The sequence below is a fragment of the Pseudophryne corroboree genome, chromosome 6, assembly GCF_028390025.1.
Source record: "Pseudophryne corroboree isolate aPseCor3 chromosome 6, aPseCor3.hap2, whole genome shotgun sequence".
Taxonomy (NCBI): domain Eukaryota; kingdom Metazoa; phylum Chordata; class Amphibia; order Anura; family Myobatrachidae; genus Pseudophryne; species Pseudophryne corroboree.
In genome coordinates, this window is record NC_086449.1 from 789,877,377 (window position 1) to 789,901,974 (window position 24,598).

Genomic DNA, 24,598 nt, shown 5'->3' on the forward strand with positions numbered 1-24,598 from the left:
CTCCCTTTTGTGGGACATATATATATATATATATATATATATATATATATATATATATATATATATATATATAGAAAGATCAGCAGGTGCCGGCTCTCCCATCAGCTATAAATCATGCACCGGGTGTCCGCATATAGGTAACAATAGATACACAAAGAGTGTCTGGACGGTGCAGTGTCTGATGGGCTACTCCCTATAGAGGTCAAAAATGCTCTCATTCCATCGCATCCTGTGGTGCCATTACTCTACATGACACCCAAGATACATAAAAGGTTGCAAAGGCCCCCTGGTCGACCCATCATCTCGGCCAGGGGTTCTTTGTTTCAGCCTGTATCAATCTTTCTTGATGATATTCTACAGCCTTATATACAACGTATGCCTAGGTATTTGCTGGATACCAGCACTCTACTCAGGCGTTTGGAAGCAATTTCGATATTACCTCCTGATGTAGTTCTCTGCACAATAGATGTGCAGAGTTTATATACAGTGATTCCACATACAGAGGGCTTATCAGCTGTAGAGTCCTTCCTAAGTATGCAGCCGGATTATGATGGCCCAGATATATCATTGTTTCTTAAATTACTAGAAATGACCCTATTAAAAAATTATTTTCTATACGATGGTAAGTACTACTTGCAGTGCCGGGGGTGTGCGATGGGGTCCAGTGTGGCCCCGTCGTACTCGAATATTTTTATGTTCGGTGTGGAGGAGGAGGTATTTTTTGCTAATGTAGAAGTAGCCACCCACATTTTATTTTTTTTGCAGGTATATTGATGACCTGCTGATTATATGGCAGGGCCCCCATGAATTATTGACGGATATAATAGATCAGCATAACACCAAAATACATCCTATCAAATTCACTTACTCCATCGATTCTAAAAGTATTCAATTTTTGGATGTTCAGATCTCCATAGTTGATAATAGGATTTCTACTTCCATTTATTCCAAACCCACAGACAGAAACAACCTATTGCATTTCTCTAGTTGCCATCCATTACCTTTAAAACGTGGGCTGCCATACTCGCAATTCTTGCGAGTTCAAAGAGTTACGTCTGATCCAACAGTAGCAGCCAAACAGATGGGAGCTATGTATCAGAAGTTTATTAACCGGGGCTATTGCCCTAAATTATTAGATCAGGCTCAAAGTAAGGCCATGTCAATAGATCGACATACGTTACTTGAGGAACGCAAGGTGCAAAATCCATCAAGTGTTGTACCTTGGGTCAACAACTTTAACTCAGCGAGCCGACTCATTCAGGGATCCGTCAAAAAACATTGGCATGTTATTCAATCAGATCCTGAACTCCAGCTCCAGCATTGTAGGTTAATGCCTAACTATAAGCGTAATAAAAATCTACGCGATTATTTGGTAAAAACCGATGTCTCCAATGTAGTACAACAACCCTCTTTTTTTGGTGATAGGAAAGGCTGTTATAAGTGCACTTGCACAACGTGCCAATACCTAATCTCGGGGAGCACGTTCCAACATCCGCACACTGGCCGGACCTTCCACATTCGGTACCGACTTCTGTGTAGTTCCAAATATGTGATCTACCAGTTGATTTGCCCCTGTGGACTGTCATACATAGGTAAAACGGAGAGAATGTTCAAGGAACGTATGACAGTCCACAGGTCGGCTATCAAAGCAGCTATTACCTCCGGTAGGAGTGATCAGCCGGTGGCACGGCACTTTGCCACGGCTCGACACCCATTGACATCCTTGAAATATAGGATGATAGATCAGGCCCAGCCATCCCTTAGAGGGGGCAATCGAGGTCTCCAGTTGTTAAGAATGGAGACACAATGGATTCAGCGGCTAGATACTATGTCTCCCCGGGGCCTCAACGAGCAGTTAGGATTAAATTGTTTTATGTAACATTTCACTATTCTAAAAAATTTTACAGTGTATTTGGAATTTCCTCTGTATTGTTAGCTTGCATTATGAAAGTATATACAAAAGCTTTTTGTAATCGCCTATTGGCCATAACATTTAATGGTATTGATTACTGGTGTACGTTGTATGACTATACTTCATGTCCTCCATTAGATTTGGTTGGGCATGATGTGGTGTATATATGCAAGTTTGTGATACAATATATCATGTGTAGGACCCGATGTTTTGTTGTACTGTTGCTATGGTGATGGGTGCACTATGATGATGATTGGCTACGTCAACGTCAGCGCCATGGGGGCGGGCGGTGTGTTCACCTTCCGGTTCCATGACGACCTGCACGGTGGTGTCTTTGCTATTTAGGTGAGTAAGTTTTAATTGTTTGTAAGCCTGAGGAAAATGCATAAAGCATTGAAACGTTGCTGCATATCACTGTCTCTAATCGTATTATTTGATAAGACGCCTGGAGTGCCGCACATCTTTGTGTATATATATGTATGTATATATATATATTTATTTATTTATTTATTTCTCTAACGTCCTAGAGGATGCTGGGGACTCCGTAAGGACCATGGGGAATAGACGGGCTCCGCAGGAGACATGGGCACTTTAAGAAAGAACTGAACTCTGGGTGTGCACTGGCTCCTCCCTCTATGCCCCTCCTCCAGACCTCAGTTTTAGACTGTGCCCAGAGGAAGATGGGTGCACTGCAGGGAGCTCTCCTGAGTTTCCTGCTGAGAAAGCATTTTGTTAGGTTTTTTTTCTTATTTTCAGGGAGCTCTGCTGGCAACAGGCTCCCTGCATCGAGGGACTGAGGAGAGAGGAGCAGACCTACTTAAATGATAGGCTCTGCTTCTCGGCTACTGGACACCATTAGCTCCAGAGGGAGTGGAACACAGGTTCGTCCTGCGTGTTCATCCCAGAGCCGCGCCGCCGTTCTCCTCACAGAGCCGGAAGAAAGAAGACTACTGAGGCGGCAGAAGCCTTCGGGTGCTTCACTGAGGTAACGCACAGCACTGCAGCTGTGCGTCATTGCTCCCATACACCTCATACACTCCGGTCACTGTAAGGGTGCAGGACGCAGGGGGGGCGCCCTGGGCAGCAATAGCATACCTCTCCTATGGCAAATGACTACATACATGTACAGGTGGGCACTGTACATGTATGTAAAAGAGCCCCCGCCATATTTTATTAAGTTTGAGCGGGACAGAAGCCCGCCGCCGAGGGGGCGGGGCTTCTCCCTCAGCACTCACCAGCGCCATTTTCTCTCCACAGCACCGCTGAGAGGAAGCTCCCCGGACTCTCCCCTGCTTGACACACGGTGAAAGAGGGTTTTAAAGTAGAGGGGGGGCACATATTTGGCGATTATACATTACAGCATTGCTACTGGGTAAACATTCTGTGTTTTTTCCTGGGTTATATAGCGCTGGGGTGTGTGCTGGCATACTCTCACTCTGTCTCTCCAAAGGGCCTAGGGGGAACCTGTCTTCAGATAAGAGATCCCCTGTGTGTGTGGAGTGTGTCGATACGCGTGTGTCGACATGTTTGACGATGAAGGCTCACCTAAGGAGGAGGGGGAGTGCATGATTGTCAGGTCGCCATCGGCAACGCCGACACCGGACTGGGTGGATATGTGGAATGTCTTGAATGCAAATGTAAATTTATTGCATAAGAGGTTAGACAAGGCGGAGGCTAGGGAGCAGTCGGGTAGTCAGACCATGCCTGCCCCAGTGGCACCGGGACCTTCTGGGTCTCAAAAACGCACTATCTCCCAGATTACTGACACAGATACCGACACGGATTCAGATTCTAGTGTCGACTATGAGGATGCAAAATTACAGCCAAAGGTGGCAAAAGGTATTCGTTACATGATTATTGCCATTAAAGAGGTTTTGCATATCACTGAAGAGCCCCCTGTCCCTGACACGATGGTACACATTTATAAAGGGAAAAAGCCTGAGGTCACTTTTCCGTCCTCATTTGAGCTAAGCGAATTGTGCGAAAAGGCTTGGGAATCTCCAGATAGGAGACTACAAGTTCCCAAAAGGATTCTTATGGCGTATCCCTTTCCACAAAAGGACATGATACGATGGGAATCTTCGCCTAAAGTAGACAAGGCGCTGACACGCTTATACAAGAAGGTGGCGCTGCCTTCCCAGGATATAGCTACCCTCAAGGATCCTGCTGATCGTAAGCAGGAGGTTACCATGAAGTACATTTACACACATTCCGGTACTATCGTTAGACCGGCTATGGCATCGGCCTGGGTTTGTAGTGCTGTCGCAGCATGGACAGATTCCTTATCTACGGAGATTGACACCCTAGATAAGGATACCATTCTAATGACCCTAGAGCATATCAAAGATTCTGCTTTTATATATGAGGGATGCTCAAAGAGACATTTGTTTACTAAGCTCCAGAATAAATGCTATATCTATTTCTGCTAGGCGACTCTTGTGGACCCGACAGTGGACGGGGGAGGCCGACTCAAAGCGGCATATGGAGTCGTTGCCTTACAAGGAGGAGGAGTTCTTTGGAGAAGGTCTCTCGGACTTGGTCTCTACTGCTAAATCAAATTTTTTACCTTATGTTCCCCCGCAACATACTAAGAAGGCACCTCATTATCAAATGCAGTCCTTTCATTCAAATAAAAGCAGGAAGGTACGGGGATCGTCCTTTCTTGCAAGGGGTAAAGGCAAGGGAAAAAAGCTGCACACAGCTAGTTCCCAGGAGCAGAAGTCCTCCCCTACGTCTGCAAAATCCACCGCATGACGCTGGGGCTTCCCTGGGGGAGTCGGCTCAAGTGGGGGCACGTCTTCGACTTTTCAGCCAGGTCTGGGTTCACTCACAGGTGGATCCCTGGGCAATAGAGATTGTTTCTCAGGGATACAGGCTGGAATTCGAAGAGGTGCCTCCTCGACGGTTTTTCAAATCGGCTCTGCCAGCTTCTCCGTCAGAGAGGGAGTTAGTGTTGACTGCAATTCAAAAATTGTATCTTCAACAGGTGATAATCAAAGTTCCTCTTCTCCAGCAAGGAAAGGGGTATTACTCTACCCTGTTTGTGGTCCCGAAACCGGACGGTTCGGTCAGACCCATTTTGAATCTAAAATCCCTAAATCTGTACTTGAAGAAGTTCAAGTTCAAGATGGAATCGCTCAGAGCGGTCATCGCCAGCCTGTAAGGGGGGGATTGGATGGTGTCCCTGGACATAAAGGATGCATACCTTATAATAATAATAATAATAATTTTATTTATATAGCGCTCTTTCTCCCATAGGACTCAAGGCGCTTAACAGATACATAGCATAATATAGTACAGAAAATAATGAAGTACATTTTCATAAAATACAGAAGCATGAAGATACTAAAAGGGACAATTATGGGAATGCTTGAGTAAACAGAAAAGTCTTGAGTCTACTTTTGAAGGATTCTATAGTTGGGGCCTCTCGCACTGTGCGGGGAAGTGAGTTCCATAGAGTCGGAGCCGCATGACTAAAAGCTCGACCCCCAGATGAATTACGGTAGATTCTAGGTACTGCTAAAAGTCCTTCATCTACAGATCGCAGTAATCGAGTGGGGCAGTATGGGGTCAGAAGCTGTTTCAGGTACCTTGGGCCTTGGTCATGTAATGCTTTGAAACTCAGTAAGCCAATCTTGAAGATGATTCGCCATCGTACAGGCAGCCAGTGAAGGGAGTAGAGGATGGGTGTTATGTGGCTAGAACGGGGCTGGTTGGTTAATAGCCTGGCAGCTGTGTTTTGCACCAGCTGTAAGCGCTGCAATTCTTTTGCTGGGAGACCAAGGTAGAGGGCATTACAGTAGTCTAAACGAGATGATACAAATGCATGTATGACTTTTGGCATATCATCTGAGGGAATTAAGTGCTTGATTCTGGCTATGTTCCTCAGGTGAAAGAATGAGGATTTGATTGTGGCTGATATCTGATGTTTAAGTGTCAAGCCACCATCCAGGACAACGCCAAGATTCCGCACACGATCACTGGTCTGTAATTCTGAATCCCCGAGTGTAAGTCCAGTTGGTTGGCTATGCTGCAGTCTTGTCCTTTGATGTTGCGGTCGTATCATAAGGACCTCTGTTTTATCCGGGTTCAGTCGCAGCCAGCTGGCGCTCATCCACTCCTGTAGTTCAGCTAGACAGCCATTAAGGGTTGCTATTGGGTTATCAGTGCCCGGAGCAAAGGACAAGTACAGTTGTGTATCATCTGCATAGCAGTGGTAGACCAGGCCATGGCGCCTGATTATTTCGCCCAATGGGAGCATGTATACTGCAAAAAGCATGGGGGATAGTATAGAACCTTGTGGGACACCACATGGCAATGACACTGGTGGTGATGAGTATAATCCAGATGATACTCTCTGTGATCTGCCTGTGAGAAATGATTTGAACCATCTTAGGACTGTGCCATCCAGACCACAGAAATGTATCAGTCGCTCAATCAGAAGCCCATGGTCCACGGTATCAAATGCTGCCGAGAGATCCAGAAGGATTAATATTGAACAGTCACCTCTGTCTTTTGCCATCAGAAGATCATTTAACACACACACCAGGGCTGTTTCAGTGCTATGTCTTCTCCTGAATCCTGATTGAAATGGATCATAAATATCATGGGTTGTCAGGCGGGTTTCCAGTTGATTTGCAACGACTTTCTCAATAACCTTTCCTAGGAAAGGAAGGTTTGATACCGGTCTGTAGTTGGTCATGCAGTCGGGATCTAAATTAGGTTTTTTAAGAAGCGGTCTAACAATTGCTTCCTTTAGGGGTCCAGGAAAAATGCCTGTCTGCAAAGAGCATTGAACAATTTTTGTAAAGACAGGACCAATTATATCCATACAACCTATTAGAAGCTTGGTTGAGGCTGGGTCCAGATCACAGGTGGTGGGACGCAAAATCCGAGCAATTTCAGCAGTGTCCTTTACATCCACTGGATCAAAGCTGGTCCATGAAGGCAGGTAGCTTATATTGGCGGGCTTTGTAGTTTGGCACTCCTTTGATGGCACTGTGGAGATTCCAGCCCGGATGGTGGATAATTTATCTGCAAAGAAGTTTGCAAACTCGTTGCATCTTGCCTGGGAGAGGGTCTCATCAGTCTGCAGGCATGCTGGCTTGCAAAGCATCTCCACTGTGCGGAAAAGTTGAGCTGGCCTATTGTTTGCTGCTGTGATCTCATTTGACAGGAACTGTGCTTTCTTACGAGTGATTGTCGATTGATATTCTTCGTTATGCTTTATTAGTTTTATTTTGTCATCCACTAGGTTAGTCTTCCTCCATCGTCTTTCCAGTCTACGCCCCCTTTTCTTGAGCTCGCTAACACTGTTGTCGAACCATGGAGCTTGACGTTGTGGTTTACGAGGTCTTAAACGCACAGGGGCGATAATATCAATTGCAGCCATAACATCCCTATTATAATAACGGACTAGGGAACAGGGATCTTCACAGGCACCCTGTATAGCAGAGAGATCCAGATTTGCTGCAAGAGCCTGGGGAGTCATACCCCTCCTTGGACGATACCTGGTCAACTCCACGGGCAGAGATTTTATTTGAGGGGTTGCAACTGAGAACCAGAGAGAGTAGTGGTCTGACCAGATGACTGGGTTTATTTTTAGGTCAGTGACCTCTAATCCAATCTGAAAGACGAGGTCGAGAGTGTGACCACTTTTATGTGTGGCAGAGGGAATGACCTGTGTGAAGCCCAGACCATTCATTGTGCACAGGAGGTCTTGGCCAAGGCGTGAGAGCTCATCATCCACCCATGCATTGAAATCCCCGAGGATGAGCCATCTTTGATGTTCCAGAACCAGGCCAGCAACAGTGTCTGCAATTTCTTGTAGAAATATCTGTCCATCTCCAGGTGGCCGGTAAATAAGAAGTAGTCTGAAACCTAATCCTGTCGAACTCCGGGCAGCAATGCACTCAAATGAGCGAGTAGTTTCAATAGGGTGGACCCTAAGTTTAAGTTCTTTTTTGAAGCAGATAGCCACCCCGCCACCCCTGCGGTCCAGTCTTGGGTTGTGGATGACAGAGTAGTTTGTTGGGACTGCAGCCTCCAATATAGGTGCTGCATTTTCATCTAGCCAGGTCTCTGTAATACAGGCTAGATCTGCAGATTCAATAAGGTCAGCAATTGTTGCAGTCTTGTTTCTTATAGATCTGGCATTACAAAGGACTGACCTGATTGGGCATACCAGAGGGCCTTCAGTTTTCTTTATGTTAAGTGCAGGAGCTCTGGGTATGGGGGTCACAAAGTGAGAGTAGACAGTTCTGTCCTTCCAAACACAGGGCCGTCTTTTGGGTATCACTTCTATTTGATTGTTCTTTGAGTATGGGGGTGAGCAGGTGGTCAAAGGACTTAGATGGTTACCGGGGGAAATACATTTCCGGCCTGCTCGCTTCCCACGAATGCGCCTGTGTTTTCTTTTTAAAATGCCAAGGGATTGGAGAATAGAAGCCTGTGATGGTGTGATAGGAACTGCAGAGCGTGGTGGGCGGAGTGAAAGAATGAAGCTGGAGCAATACGTATACATTTGGTCATCAATGACAGATTACTATAAATTTGAACTGCATATGATGATGAGAGAGGGAGAGAAAGCAGTGTTTGTTTTTTGTTTTTTTGTTTTTCCTTTTTGTGTTTTGTTTTCCCCCAATTCGGTATGTGATCCAAAATTATAATGGGATTATGAACAAAGTTATTGCTATAACCTATTGTGTATATTTGAAGCAAGTAATAAATAAAATAACTGCTGGTTTAGTCAATTATCCTAGGATAGGCAGCCTTTTGAAAAGGTGTTAGAAGCCAATTCCTACTGTGTAGGTGTGAAAAGTCTCAGTGTGAGAGGCCTTTGAAGTTGATTTTTTTTTTTTGTGGGGGTAGAAGTGATAACATGTCCTGGAAATGGATCCTGATTTTAAACAGTGAGCCTTCAGCAATTCAGAGCCTGAATATACTGATATTAGTAGATTAATGCAATAAGTCAGTTATTTGTAGCTCAGAGAACAGAGGTGGATGATGTCTAAGTGAGGGGCTGGATGTAGCCAAAGTTAGGTTGTAATCCACAGTACCTTATCTGGGTAATGTCCAATGCAGAGTACAGCAGCTGCTAAACTGAAGGATTTCTCAGTGGAGATATGCAGAGGATTCAGTCCAGGATTCAATCCAGTGTGTATCTCAGCGCAGGAATGCAATCCGTTGGTTTTGATGAAATGTCCGCGTAGAGTAGTACAAGTTCAAGATAAGTCCTTGGATATTTATGATGATTCATAGGTCAGTTGTGGTGAATTTAAGCTGTTTTATGGAGATGATCAGGAGCATACAAAAGGTGAGGCAGCCATCTTGGGCGCCAGCAGTTGCTGATTTTCTGATTTTCCCTCCTCACCAGGCGTTACTGAGATTTGCAGTACAGGACTGTCATTACCAATTTCAGACGTTGCCGTTTGGGTTTCCACGGCCCCGAGAATTTTCACCAAGGTAATGGCGGAAAAGATGGTGCTCCTGCGCAAGCAGGGTGTCACAATTATCCCATACTTGGACGATCTCCTCATAAAGGCGAGATCTCGGGAGAAGTTACTGGACAGCGTGTCACTGTCTGTGAAGACGTTACAGAAGCACGGTTGGATTCTCAATCTTCCGAAGTCCCAACTGGTTCCTACAACGCGTCTGACCTTTTTGGGCCTGATTCTGGACACAGACCAGAAAAAGGTTTTTCTTCCGATGGAAAAGGCTCAGGAGCTCATGGCTGTGGTCAGGAACCTATTAAAGCCAAAAAAGGTTTTGGTACATCACTGCACACGTGTCCTGGGGAAGATGGTGGCATCTTACGAGGCCATCCCCTTCGGCAGGTTCCATGCGAGGACTTTTCAATGGGACCTACTGGACAAATGGTCCGGGTCTCATCTACTCATGCATCAAAGGATCACACGGTCTCCCAGAGCCAGGGTATCTCTCCTGTGGTGGCTGCACAGTGCTCACATCCTAGAGGGCCGCAGGTTCGGCATTCAGGACTGGATCCTGGTAACCACGGATGCGAGCCTCCGAGGTTGTGGAGCAATCACACTGGGAAGAAATTTCCAAGGTCTCTGGTCAAGTCTAGAGACTTGTCTCCACATCAACGTCCTGGAGTTGAGGGCCATATACAACGCCCTGCGTCAAGCGGAAGAATTACTTCGCAACAGGCCGGTTCTGATTCAGTCGGACAGTGTCACAGCAGTGGCTCATGTAAACCGCCAAGGCGGCACAAGGAGCAGAGTGGCAATGGCAGAAGCCACCAGGATTCTTCACTGGGCGGAAGGTCATGTAAGCGCACTGTCAGCAGTGTTCATCCCGGGAGTGGACAACTGGGAAGCGGACTTCCTCAGCAGACACGACCTGCATCCGGGAGAGTGGGGACTTCATCAGGAAGTCTTTGCGCAGATCGTGAGTCGGTGGGGACTGCCTCAAATAGACATGATGGCGTCCCGTCTCAACAAAAAGCTAAAACGATATTGCGCCAGGTCAAGAGACCCTCAGGCGGTAGCTGTAGATGCCCTGGTGACACCATGGGTGTTCAGATCGGTCTATGTGTTCCCTCTTCTGCCTCTCATACCCAAGGTGTTGAGAATAATACGACTAAGAAGGGTGAGAACAATCCTCATTGTTCCAGATTGGCCGCGATGGACTTGATATCCGGATCTGCAAGAGTTGCTCACAGAAGATCCATGGCCTCTTCCTCTGCGACAGGACCTGCTGCAGCAGGGGCCCTGTCTGTTCCAAGACTTACCGCGGCTGCGTTTGACGGCATGGCGGTTGAACGCAGGATCCTAGCGGAAAAGGGTATTCCGGAGGAGGTCATTCCTACCCTGATTAAGTCCAGGAAGGATGTGACATCGAAACATTATCACCGAATATGGCGAAAATATGTTTCCTGGTGTGAGGCCAGGAATGCTCCTACGGAGGAATTCCATTTGGGCCGTCTTCTTCACTTCCTTCAAACTGGAGTGAACTTGGGTCTGAAATTAAGATCTATAAAGGTTCAAATTTCGGCCTTATCCATTTTTTTCCAAAAAGAATTGGCTTCTCATCCTGAAGTACAGACGTTTGTGAAGGGAGTCCTGCATATTCCGCCTCCTTTTGTACCTCCGGTGGCGCCTTGGGACCTTAACGTGGTGTTACGGTTCCTTAAATCACCTTGGTTTGAACCACTCAAAACGGTGGAATTGAAGTACCTCACTTGGAAAGTGGTCATGTTGTTAGCCTTAGCTTCTGCAAGGCGAGTTTCGGAATTAGCTGCTTTGTCACATAAAAGCCCCTATCTGGTTTTTCATGTGGATAGGGCGGAGTTGAGAACTCGTCCTCAATTCCTTCCTAAGGTAGTTTCATCTTTTCATATGAACCAACCTATTGTCGTGCCTGTGACTACGCGTGACTTGGAGGATTCCGAGTCCCTTGATGTGGTCAGGGCTTTGGAAATTTACGTGGCCAGAACGGCTAGAGTCAGGAAGACAGAAGCACTGTTTGTCCTGTATGCAGCCAGCAAGGTTGGCGCTCCCGCTTCAAAGCAGACTATTGCTCGCTGGATCTGTAACACGATTCAGCAGGCGCATTCTACGGCAGGATTGCCGTTACCAAAATTGGTTAAGGCCCATTCCACTAGGAAGGTGGGCTCTTCTTGGGCGGCTGCCCGAGGGGTCTCGGCATTACAGCTGTGCCGAGCTGCTACTTGGTCGGGGTCAAACACCTTTGCAAAGTTCTACAAGTTTGATACCCTGGCTGAGGAGGACCTCCTGTTTGCTCAATCGGTGCTGCAGAGTCATCCGCACTCTCCCGCCCGTTTGGGAGCTTTGGTATAATCCCCATGGTCCTTACGGAGTCCCCAGCATCCTCTAGGACGTTAGAGAAAATAAGATTTTAAACCTACCGGTAAATCTTTTTCTCGTAGTCCGTAGAGGATGCTGGGCGCCCATCCCAAGTGCGGACTACTTCTGCAAGACTTGTATATAGTTTTTTGCTTACATAAGGGTTATGTTATAGTTTCATCGGGTTTGGACCGATGCTATGTTGTGTTTTCATACTGTTAACTAGATAGTATATCACAAGTTATACGGTGTGATTGGTGTGGCTGGTATGAATCTTGCCCTTGGATTATCAAAATCCTTTCCTCGTAGTGTCCATCTCCTCTGGGCACAGTTTCTCTAACTGAGGTCTGGAGGAGGGGCATAGAGGGAGGAGCCAGTGCACACCCAGAGTTCAGTTCTTTCTTAAAGTGCCCATGTCTCCTGCGGAGCCCGTCTATTCCCCATGGTCCTTACGGAGTCCCCAGCATCCTCTACGGACTACGAGAAAAAGATTTACCGGTAGGTTTAAAATCTTATTTTTTGTGCCAGGGTAGGAGCGATTAAAAATCTATTTTTACAATTTAATCGGAGTTAAATATATATGAGAGTCGGTACAGAGAACCTAAAGCTGCACCTACTGTAGCATAGACATACCCCTGTGCTAGACACAGACAAGAAACGGCTATGTCTGGGGTTACAGATCATTTAACCCTTTATGACCACTTGTCCATTTAAATGGATATTATTGAAAAATGTATTCCATGGACTGTATTGTGATGACGGTTGCCATTCAAATCCCAATGTCTATGTAAATGTATGTAAATACTGTAAACACTTTCCGGCAGGTGCTAGAGTATCAAAATAACAAATTGCAATGTTTTGGTGTACCAGCTACAATGCTTTATGTACTAAAAACCAAAATGACCAAAGCATATAATTTTTATGTTTACTTGGGGCGTCTTTCATCTACTTTACCAGTGTTGTCACTGGGTTACACCAGGAACCTACAATGGCTCATAAAGGGTTAAAGACTGGCAGTAAAAAAATAATTAAAACAAATGTATGTGTGTGTGTGTGTGTGTATATATATATATATATATATATATATATATATATACATACATACATACATACATACATACATACATACATACATACATACATACCTCTATTTCTAGATATATAAAGGGGAATTCAATTGCTTTTGGGTGGTAATAAGTGTGCGCTAATTCGGTTGTTTTTTGTCGATCAAGCGCAACTGCATTACTTATCATGGTTGTCGCACCCTAATGCACCGGGTTTAGCAGTGTCAAGTCCTGTTTAGCACACCCAGACAACTTTTTGCTGGTTTCCGCTTATCACCTTAGAAGGCTGCAAACTGAAGTTAGTGTTTCCCCTAGGAATTTTTGAGGGCAGGGCGCTGGTCTGTGGGGGCACTTGTGCACGCGTCTGACGGCATCACTTAAGGGGGCGTGGGCGGGCGGCAGTGTCACTAAAGGGGGCGTGGGCGGCTGGCGGCGTCACCAAAGGGGGCGTGGGCGGCTGGCGGCGTCACTAAAGGGGGCGTGCCTAGCACCTATGGAGGTCCTGGGCTTCCCCCAAGCGCTCTCCCGTAGCATGAATGGATGCCATGCGCACGGCATCTATACACGCTGGGAGAGCAGGAAGCGGGCAGGCTGTTTAGCAGGGCGCCGCAGAAAGGGCAGGGCGGGTTTTGCCTTAAAAAAATCGGGCAGGGCACGGCGCCCTGCTAAAACAGCCTAGAGCTGTGTTTCCCAACCTCGGCTCTCAAGGCACACTAACGGTCCTGGTTTTAGTGTTATCCAGGCTTCAACACAGGTGACTTAATTAGTACCTCAGTTATTTTGATTTAACCACCTGTGCTGAAGCCTGGATATCACTAAAACCTGCACTGTTGGTGTGCCTTGAGGACCGCGGTTGGGAATGCCTGGCCTAGAGTGAACACTACTGAAGTCATGAGGTCGAGCCCAAACAATTGGCTAGCTCTGTAGGGTTCTCATTGTAACAGCTTCGTCAGAATGATTGCATTGCCCCCATAGAAAGAGAGAGAGATGGAGAGAGCGAAACAGAGTGTCTGAGAGAGAGATGTAGATATCATTTATTTTATTTATTTTTTGTACCAAAGAAGGGGCTGAGTATGCATGTTAGTGTTGTCTGTCTGATAGATTGTAGGATATTGCATTTCTGTGAATCTGCGTAGCACTATTGAGGGTCAGCGTGGTTGGTCACTGGCGATGTCCGAGCAGCAGAGGATGGAGAAGGGGGACATTTACTAAACTGTGATAAGAGTGTAGTAGTGAGCCAGTGGAGAAGTTGCCCCATCAACCAATCAGCAGATCTGTATAATTTTATAGTATGCAAATTATAGATGTTACTTCAGTGCTGATTGGTTCTTCTCCACTGGCTCACTTCTCCGCTCTTATCACTGCTTTGTAAATGTTCCCCTTAGTATTGCATTATTATAAATATGCTGCCCTGTATCTATGGCATGGGTCTGCAACCTGCGGCTCCCCAGCTGCTGTGGAACTACACATCTCTGCATGCCTTGCCTCCGTTTTAGCATGCCTTAAAAGCAAAACTGTGGCATGGCATGCTGGGATGTGTAGTTCCACAGCAACTGGAGAGCCACAGGTTCCCTACCCCCGATCTAGGGGAACAGTCCTTAGTTCTTCTGTGCAGTCAGTCCGACGTTATTTATGAATGTGTTTGGTCTCCAGTGTCGGCAGACAGTGTCAATCATCGCAGTGATGTTTACAGGTTTAGTCAGCTTGAGTTGATGATATTGCAGTTGTTACAGAATGTTCTGTATGTGGCGTTGCCCGGAGCAGCTGCTGGTTTATTAGTGTGGATAGTCCGAGTGAAGGAAAGGAGGGAGCTATGTGAATACAGCAGTTAAGTCTTAGCTGGTGCCACTTATGTGTACCAGAGCCATCAATGCTTTTCCTATCCATTCTCTAACAAAATACATGAAATGACTAAGCCCAAAACTTGCATTTTGATTTATGTAGCCTAGGAGCAATGTTCCGCTGCGCCAGAGAAGAAAAGGTGACCGCCTCTATGCAAAATAGTCTTTATCCCTTTCCTCCTCTATAGCCGCATTTTACAAATACTAATTCACTAAATTACCCAGTAATGATCAGCAGAACTTGTCTCGCAGTGACCGGGATAGGAAAGGGCCTATTAGCTGCCACCGTGCCCAGCAATTGCACCCACCAGATCCTGCTGTATTATACTCAGCTGTGACCGCACATATGTGCTCTGTAGTATCCAGCTGCTTCTATCCCGCAGTGCCAGTACATTTTACCCATCAGAGCTTGGCACGCTTTATCCAACAATGGCAGAACCTTTGTACTCGCAGTGTTATGTCGCTTGTATTTTTGTGTTCTATATATGGAATACGTGTCAAGTATAAAGGACCTGCTCTCGTCGAATATTTTAGTATACAGAATAGGCATTAGGTGATGTGACCGATTACTCCTTCGCTATATTTAGTACAATTGCTGTGTAATCATTTGTGACCTCCATTTGTGGGCAGCACGGATGGTGTAATGGTTAGCATTTCAGCCTCACAGCACTGAGGTGATGGGTTCGATTCCAACCATGGCCCTAACTGTGTGGAGTTTGTATATTCTACCCGTACTTGCGTGGGTTTTCTCCGTGTACTCCGGTTTCATCTTGACCAATCCAAATGGTTTGAAAGGAAGGAAAATCGCGTGAAGTCATCAGTTAGCCCTCAGCGGGTGGGCGCATAGCGCAGTCTAGTCTTGGGACCTTGGTCGACCCTGTGCTGTTCGGCCACCCATATGAGCAGGCTGACAGTCCGACCAGTTGCCTGCTCAGGGGCCATATTGCATGTTTGGCAATCTCATGTAGCCCATAGACTTGTGAGATATCCGGTACTATCTTTCCATTTCGACCGCATCTGTGAGATAAATCGAAGGATTGTATGCACATTTTAGGTACCTTGAGACGCGATGCACGGGCACGCTGGTCGAATGTCGCACCTCAAAATAGTATGTGCTGCACTTAATATTTATCGCATCGCAGTGTGATTGCATGTGTTTTTAAAAACACATGCGATATATCGCACTGCGATGCGCGCCACTCGGTGATGATGTGCCCATCACGTGATTACCATGCGATCTATCGCATGATTGCATGGTAATCACTTTGGCAGTTCAGGTGTGATGCCCCATGATGTTGCTTGCGGGGCATCGCACAAGTGTATGGTCACCATAAGGCCTAGGATGATGTTCCTAACCTTACCTGGAAGTAATTATAACTGGATTTTTGAGGTTTAATATTTCTGTGATTAAAGATGGAACACTGTACAAAATGAACTCACGAAGCCCTTGGATATTTGAAAGGAGCCCTTGGATATTTGAAAGGAGCATTTGTTGTTCTCAAATAAATAATAGCTATTTATCTAGCACTTTTTACTCAAAGTGCTTTTTATTTGCAGTTAAAAAACATGCGCGCTACAAAACAAACTTAACAGAGGAGAGAACTAAGCATTTTGGTTGTGTTTTTTTTTTGTTAGTGACTAAAGGGATGTTAGCATACATTGACTTTGCAAAAATCAGGACCGAAAGTGGACCATCCCAAAAAGGGGCGGGGCCTCATGGGAAAGGGGGCAGAGCCTCACGGGAAACCCCCCTTTGCATCACTGCGAGGGCATGCCCCCCCATGCTTTCTCTTCCTTGCACTGTGAATGAGATGCGGTCAGTTTACCTACGGTCAAAATCCCGAAATTTAAAATACCGACAAGGTCAAAATCCAAACATTTAAATGTCGAGAGGTCAGAAAGTCAACATGAGTTTTTCATGTTTTTTTTTCATTGAAATCGACTTGTTCATACTTTACCATCCCAGTGGACATGGAGGGGGAATATAATAGTGTGCCGTGAGCAGCGAGGCACCGTGCCCGAAGCTGCAAGGGGACGCTGTGCACTTATATGGTGTCCATGTCAACATACACACCATTTAAAAAAGTGCGTTGACTTTTTGACCAGTCGACATTTTAAATGGCGGGATTTTGACCGCCTGTCAACTGTTGTCGGTATGTTGACCGTCGGGAATTTGATTATAGGTATTTCATAATAAACCCCTGTGAATAGATGCTATGCGTGTGCTCCCCCCCCCCCCCCCCCCCCCTCCGGTCCCCTTCACATGGCTTTACAGCCCGCAGGTAGGACAGCGGGACTGTTGGGAGGTATTCATTAATGAAATGTATGATTAAACAGGCATGTCTTGAGTCTGTTTTTGGAGATTTTAGTCTGGAGGCCTCTTGAACTGTGCGGAGAAGCGAGTGGATCTTTGTAGTGCTGCAAATCTGTTCTGAATCTGACATACAGCCTACAAAGTACATGCAAGTAGGTGGTCTCCCAGTGTGCCATGCATGGTGCCATATGGAACAGGTTAGCACAATACGTGTGTAATCACGCATCAGTAGAACAATTAGTATAATCAGGCACGCATAACCGGAAGGGACCCCCTTGCATTTTAATCCTGTGTTAATCAACTACTACCTTTGTTGTTGTTCATAGTTTCTTTGATCAAACAACGGTATAATTAATGAATGGCAATTAGCTAAATCCGTTCCACACTCTTCGTATGATGGGTCCTGACTCATATTGCTGGGTGGTTATGAGTCCAAGCACGATTCAAGACACAAGACACGTTATTCAAACCCACCCCAAGAAGTACTCGCACCATTTGGCTGCAGTGTATTACATGTCTCTTCAGCAGGACTTGGGCGTAAGTTCTCCAGTCTCTTTCTTTCTGGGCTAGCAATGGACCTGATTCATGTCCCGTTGGATCTGCGGCGCAAGCTGCAAAGTACTGATGTCACCTCTGTTTTGGGAGGTGTGCCGAGGCCAGGATCTCCATTAGATGGCAGAGATTTCCTGGCCTCTTCGTAGGAACTGCACTGGCCGGCTTGCGCGACCCCATGAGGCAGGCAGCCGGCTGATGATGTCATATGTCATCCGTGATGATGCATTTTAGATCACTAATAAAAGCAGGAGGCATCTTCTCATATCAGACGCCTCCTGCTGCGGTAACATACAGACCATCGCTGCTACTTCCATGTAATCAGAAGTGATTGCACCTCCAGCCACATCTGGATCAGCTCCCATGTGCATTTACAAATGCAGGACAGTTATGCGGGATCAGTATGATTTGCCGGCGCACAGGATCCCAGCAGTAGTAATACCGATGCTGGGATCCCAATGTTTCCAAAGCCGACAGCGGTGAGAAAGGGGTGTTCCCCCCTCTCCCCAACCCCCTAACCCTCCCTGCCCGCAGCCTAACCTCCCTCCTTGTTGCCTAACCCTAACCACCACCCCCCACCCCTGCAGCCTAACCCTGCAAGGGGAGTGCCTAGACCTAACCCCCGCCCTCCCCGCAGCCTAACCCTAACCCCCCACCCCCGCGCAGCGTAAACCTGTCCTCGTTTGGTCTGTCCTCATTCTGGATCCCGGCTGTAGGTATTCCGGCATCAGGATGGTGTACCCGTTCTGGATGCCGGTATCGGCATTCAGAATAAGGTCTGTTTTCCGGCGTCTGTATTCTGACTGCCATGATGCAGACAGCCAGGATCCTGTCTGCATCCCGGTTATGCCAACTCTGAGATTATCTAACCACTGCTTCGCTCCTCCGCAAAACCTCTTCTTACGCCATAAAACTCGGCTTGCGTAAAATGTCATTAATGGGGAGTTGTTAATAGAATGCAAGTGATCTAAATTGTAATTAATGCTCCAGCGCCATAAGACAGGCAGTGCATGGGTGTTATTGAGCAGCTTATGTTGCCCATCCAGGTCCTAAATAATATAGCACTTCAAACACAAGCAAATTAAAAGTTAATTGCAGACATATGGTTGGGTATCACCTGAACGCTTCCATTCCTACTTATGCTGGGACTTTTTAGGTCTCTGCGGGATTCTCTCTCTTCAAAAAAAAACAAAAACTTTAAACCTATTACTATAAGGATTTTACAGGTGATGTAATGAAGTACACCTGGCAAACTAATTTAAATAGCTTACTGTCATTCATAATTTAGTTTTACCCTTTCGCTGCGTGTTGTGAGGTAATGCATAGATTTTTTGGAATTAATTATTCATTGCAAAGTGCTACTAAGAGGAACGGAATCCCAATTTGTTCATCCGCAAAGAATACAAATCGCTTAAATTGAATTGTCAGTGACTCCCGAACAGTTGTTTGTTTAGTTCTGCTCTATTATGTCCATGTAAGATTTTGTAATAGCCCTATTCATTATGAATCATTTTGCATTGTTGGGCCGGGCAAAGGTGGTCTTTCTTTCTTTTTTTTCTTTTTCTTTTTTTGCCTCTTTATCTTTTCCTACTACCAACTTTTTAGCAGGTTCTCCAGTGAATTAGATGTGTCCTTGCCATTAATTCTCCTGGCCAGAGATGAATGGAATGCCCCTCAGCGAAACCGCTCCGTAGAATGTTGTACAAGCGGTGCTGTGCAGACACATTCAGGATTTAAAGAACTTTGAACACCTGAACGGCTATTGATTTTACAATGACTCTTGCCTTTCAGATCAGCGGAACTTGGGAATGTCCATGAGAGTCGAGCGCTCGACGCTGGATCAAGTCAAGAAGCGCTTTGAAGTGAATAAGAAGAAAATGGAAGAAAAACAAAAGGACTATGACTTTGAGGAAAGGATGAAGGAACTGAGGGAAGAGGTGAGAGGGGGAGACGCAGCCCGTGGAGCGTGTGTATGGGTTACTGAGCACTTGTTGCTTGCTCACAGTAGAAGCAGCCCTTTTGGGGGGGTTCTTAATGATATGGACGAGCCTGTCAATTGACAAGGATACTTCATTGCGGGGTTCGGTATGGGATCCTGGCTGTCAGTATGCCGGCGGTTGCATGACTGACACTGGCATTCCGACACTGAGAATGCCGACAGAGGACGGGGCAATTATTTAGCCAGTCCCATACCTAACCCTAATCTACCTGGGGAGGTGGCTAAGGCTAGGACTTTGAGGGTGGCGACTAAGACTCTGAGGGTGGCGACTAGGACCAAGTCTCTGAGGGTGGCGACTAGGACCAAGTCTCTGAGGGTGGCGACTAGGACCAAGTCTCTGAGGGTGGCGACTAGGACCAAGTCTCTGAGGGTGGTAACTAGGGCTAAGACTGTGAGGGTGGCGACTAGGACTAAGTCACTGAGGGTGGCGGCTAGGGTTAAGACTGTGAGGGTGGCGGCTAGGGCTAAGACTGTGAGGGTGGGCGGCTAGGGCTAAGACTGTGAGGGTGGCGGCTAGGGCTAAGACTGTGAGGGTGGCGGCTAGGGCTAAGACTGTGAGGGTGGCGGCTAGGGCTAAGACTGTGAGGGTGGCGGCTAGGGCTAAGACTGTGAGGGTGGGCGGCTAGGGCTAAGACTGTGAGGGTGGCGGCTAGGGCTAAGACTGTGAGGGTGGCGGCTAGGGCTAAGACTGTGAGGGTGGCGGCTAGGGCTAAGACTGTGAGGGTGGCGGCTAGGGCTAAGACTGTGAGGGTGGCGGCAAGGGCTAAGACTGTGAGGGTGGCGGCAAGGGCTAAGACTGTGAGGGTGGCGGCTAGGGCTAAGACACTGGGGGATGGCGGCTAGGGCTAACCCCCCCTCCTTCCCCCCCTCTATTGCCTAACGACCCTACAGGTACCACCAGTGATCCCAATACTTACCTACGGTATGTCAGTGTTCCGGCGCTGGGATTCCGGTGACTGGCACCCCGAGTGTCGGTAGGTTAAAAACATCCCCTTCATTGCTAATAATTATGGAAACGTTAGTGAAAACTTACGTTTTGCATAGGTGACAAGTGCTTTTTAGGGAAGCATGGCCGCATGCTAATATTGCTGAACTAAAAGTCCCAGCAAGAAGACGACGTTGGCTTTGATCTTCAGAGTTCTGATGAACCCATCTATCTGTTTACATTCTCTATGATCCCAGTGTTATTTTCCGTGATTGAAGGGAATTGGTGCATAACGGGCACAATTAAAATTCCCCCACGTTCTTCTTACCACCTCACACAATCTGGGCCTTAATGGTTAAATCCCCCCAGCCTCCACCACCTGGCTTATTGGCCATCCTATAAAGCTCCCTCCCCAGTTAGCAGAACAGTGTCGGCTGGCACAAATAGCCCTGGGCAGGCAGGTCATTAGCCACAGAATTTTTTTTTCTCTCTCATTCAGTTTCCGTCTCGCAGGAGTCTGACAGGATGGCATCTGAGGTTCTACCAAGCATGCACACACGTGGCTGTGGAAGAGTGAATATAATTTATTACACAGTCTCCTTTTTATGTGGTCATAAGGCAGCTGGCCTGCGGCTCTTGCGGTCAGGTGCCTCTGCCTCACTGCATATTATTGTGGAGGTTGGTGACGGATGTCTGTAGTAGTCAGGAATAGTCCCTCTGGCCACCTGGTGTTGGATGCTATGTATAGCTCAATTACAAAATCTAGATTTCCCAGTGAGCCTAAGAAATCCTATGACATGAAATGAAGTCTGGTCACTAAGGTGTATTGCGACCATAGAGGGCTTTATATCATCCAGTCTGAAGCTGTGTGGTGCATGTGTCCTTATAATGTGTAGATGGATTATTATTATGACCAGGATTATTTGATAGACAGACCTGCCAGGGTAGTAAAATAGAATACATACAAATGACCCCCCCCCCCCTCCCTTCCCTTCTCTCACCGTCACTGACTTTCCTTACATTTTCACTTCATGGGATTGAATCAATGAGAAGTCAGATCTCTCCCCCATCACCGCCTTCACATCCAGAATCCCCTGTCCCCCATATGCTTCTTATCCTCCAACCGCACACCCGTAGGAGACAGTCTATCATCCTCTCTTATCCTCTCCCCTCTCTCCCCTATTTCTCTGACGTCCTAAGTGGATGCTGGGACTCCGTAAGGACCATGGGGAATAGCGGCTCCGCAGGAGACAGGGCACAACTATAAAGAAAGCTTTAGACTACTGGTGTGCACTGGCTCCTCCCACTATGACCCTCCTCCAGACTTCAGTTAGAATCTTGTGCCCGGCTGAGCTGGATGCACACTAGGGGCTCTCCTGAGCTCCTAGAAAGAAAGTATATTTTAGGTTTTTTATTTTACAGTGAGATCTGCTGGCAACAGACTCACTGCAGCGAGGGACTAAGGGGAGAAGAAGCGAACAGGTGGTAGTTTGGGCTTCTTAGGCTACTGGACACCATTAGCTCCAGAGGGATCGACCGCAGGACCCGACCTTGATGTTCGTTCCCGGAGCCGCGCCGCCGTCCCCCTTACAGAGCCAGAAGCATGAAGAGGTCCGGAAAATCGGCGGCAGAAGACTTCGGTCTTCACCAAGGTAGCGCACAGCACTGCAGCTGTGCGCCATTGCTCCTCATGTACACCTTACACTCCGGTCACTGATGGGTGCAGGGCGCTTGGGGGGGGCGCCCTGAGGGCAACATTACACACCTTGGCTGGCAAATATACACCATATATAGTCCCAGAGGCTATATAGGTGTAAATTAATACCCCTGCCAGAGTTTCAAAAACGCGGGAGAAGTCCGCCGAAAAAGGGGCGGGGCTAACTCCCTCAGCACACTGGCGCCATTTTTCCCTCACAGCTCCGCTGGAAGGAAGCTCCCTGGCTCTCCCCTGCAGTCTACAAACTACAGAAGGGTAAAAAAGAGAGGGGGGGCACTAAATTTAGGCGCAGTATATATATATATATATATATATATAGCAGCTATAAGGGGATATAATTCAGTTAGTCCCTGTATTATATAACGCTCTGGTGTGTGCTGGCATACTCTCTCTCTGTCTCCCCAAAGGGCTTTGTGGGGTCCTGTCCTCTGTCAGAGCATTCCCTGTGTGTATGCGGTGTGTCGGTACGGCTGTGTCTACGTGTTTGATGAGGAGGCTTATGTGGAGGCGGAGCAAATGCCTGTAAATGTGATGTCACCCCCTGTGGGGTCGACACCTGAGTGGATGGTTCTGTGGAAGGAATTACGCGACGGTGTCGACTCCTTGCATAAAAGGTTTGACGACATACCTACTATGGGACAGCCGGCTTCTCAGCCTGTGCCTGCCCAGGCGTCTTAAAAGCCATCAGGGGCTCTAAAACGCCTGCTACCTCAGATGGCAGACACAGATGTCGACACGGATACTGACTCCAGTGTCGACGACGATGAGACTAATGTAACTTCCAATAGGGCCACACGTTACATGATTGAGGCAATGAAAAATGTGTTGCACATTTCTGATGTTACCCCCGGTACCGCAAAAAAGGGTATTATGTTTGGAGAGAAAAAACTACCAGTAGCTTTTCCTCCATCTGAGGAGTTAAATGACGTGTGTGAAGAAGCGTGGGCTTCTCCTGATAAGAAACTGGTAATTTCTAAGAGGTTACTAATGGCGTACCCTTTCCCGCCAGATGATAGGTCACGCTGGGAAACATCCCCTAGGGTGGATAAAGCGCTCACACGCTTGTCAAAGAAGGTGGCACTACCGTCTCCGGATACGGCCGCCCTGAAGGAATCTGCTGATAGAAAGCAGGAGGCTATCCTGAAGTCTATATATACGCACACAGGTGTTATACTGAGGCCAGCTATTGCGTCAGCATGGATGTGCAGTGCTGCAGCTGCGTGGTCAGATTCCCTGTCGGAAAATATTGATACCCTAGACAGGGACACTATATTGCTAACCGTAGAGCATATTAAAGACGCACTTTTATACATGAGGGATGCACAGAGGGATATTTGCCGGCTGGCATCCAAAATTAGTGCAATGTCCATTTCTGCCAGGAGAGGGTTATGGACTCGGCAGTGGACAGGAGATGCAGATTCCAAAAGGCAGATGGAAGTTCTGCCTTATAAGGGTGAGGAGTTGTTTGGGGATGTTCTCTCGGACCTCGTTTCCACAGCAACTGCTGGGAAGTCTACATTTCTCTATCGTCCTAGTGGATGCTGGGGTTCCTGAAAGGACCATGGGGAATAGCGGCTCCGCAGGAGACAGGGCACAAAAAGTAAAGCTTTTCCAGATCAGGTGGTGTGCACTGGCTCCTCCCCCTATGACCCTCCTCCAGACTCCAGTTAGATTTTTGTGCCCGGCCGAGAAGGGTGCAATCTAGGTGGCTCTCCTAAAGAGCTGCTTAGAAAAAGTTTAGCTAGGTTTTTTATTTTACAGTGATTCCTGCTGGCAACAGGATCACTGCAGCGAGGGACTGAGGGGAGAAGGAGTCAACTCACCTGCGTGCAGGATGGATTGGCTTCTTGGCTACTGGACATCAAGCTCCAGAGGGACGATCACAGGTACAGCCTGGATGGTCACCGGAGCCGCGCCGCCGGCCCCCTTGCAGATGCTGAAGTCAGAAGAGGTCCAGAATCGGCGGCTGAAGACTCCTGCAGTCTTCTAAAGGTAGCGCACAGCACTGCAGCTGTGCGCCAATTTCCTCTCAGCACACTTCACACGCGGTCACTGAGGGTGCAGGGCGCTGGGGGGGGGCGCCCTGGGAGGCAAATGTAACCTATATAAAGGCTAAAAATACCTCACATATAGCCCCTAGAGGCTATATGGAGATATTTAACCCCTGCCTGATTTCTCTAAATAGCGGGAGACGAGCCCGCCAGAAAAGGGGCGGGGCCTATCTCCTCAGCACACGGCGCCATTTCCTCTCACAGCTCCGCTGGTCAGGACGGCTCCCAAGTCTCTCCCCTGCACTGCACTACAGAAACAGGGTAAAACAGAGAGGGGGGGGCAAATTTATGGCGATATTTTGATATAACAAAGCAGCTATAAGGGAGCACTTATTATAAGGCTATCCCTGATATATATATAGCGCTTTTGGTGTGTGCTGGCAAACTCTCCCTCTG

The 24,598-nt window shown here is 47.2% G+C and overlaps 1 protein-coding gene across 1 annotated transcript in view; it reads left to right on the top strand.

Moving 5' to 3' along the window:
• ZMAT2 (zinc finger matrin-type 2) overlaps window positions 1-24,598 on the top strand; it is a 95,411-nt gene that overhangs the window by 62,174 nt on the left and 8,639 nt on the right. The window contains exon 5 of the mRNA XM_063928791.1: window positions 19,302-19,447. Within this exon, the coding sequence (XP_063784861.1) occupies window positions 19,302-19,447 (146 nt within the window). The remainder of the gene's footprint in view (window positions 1-19,301; window positions 19,448-24,598) is intronic.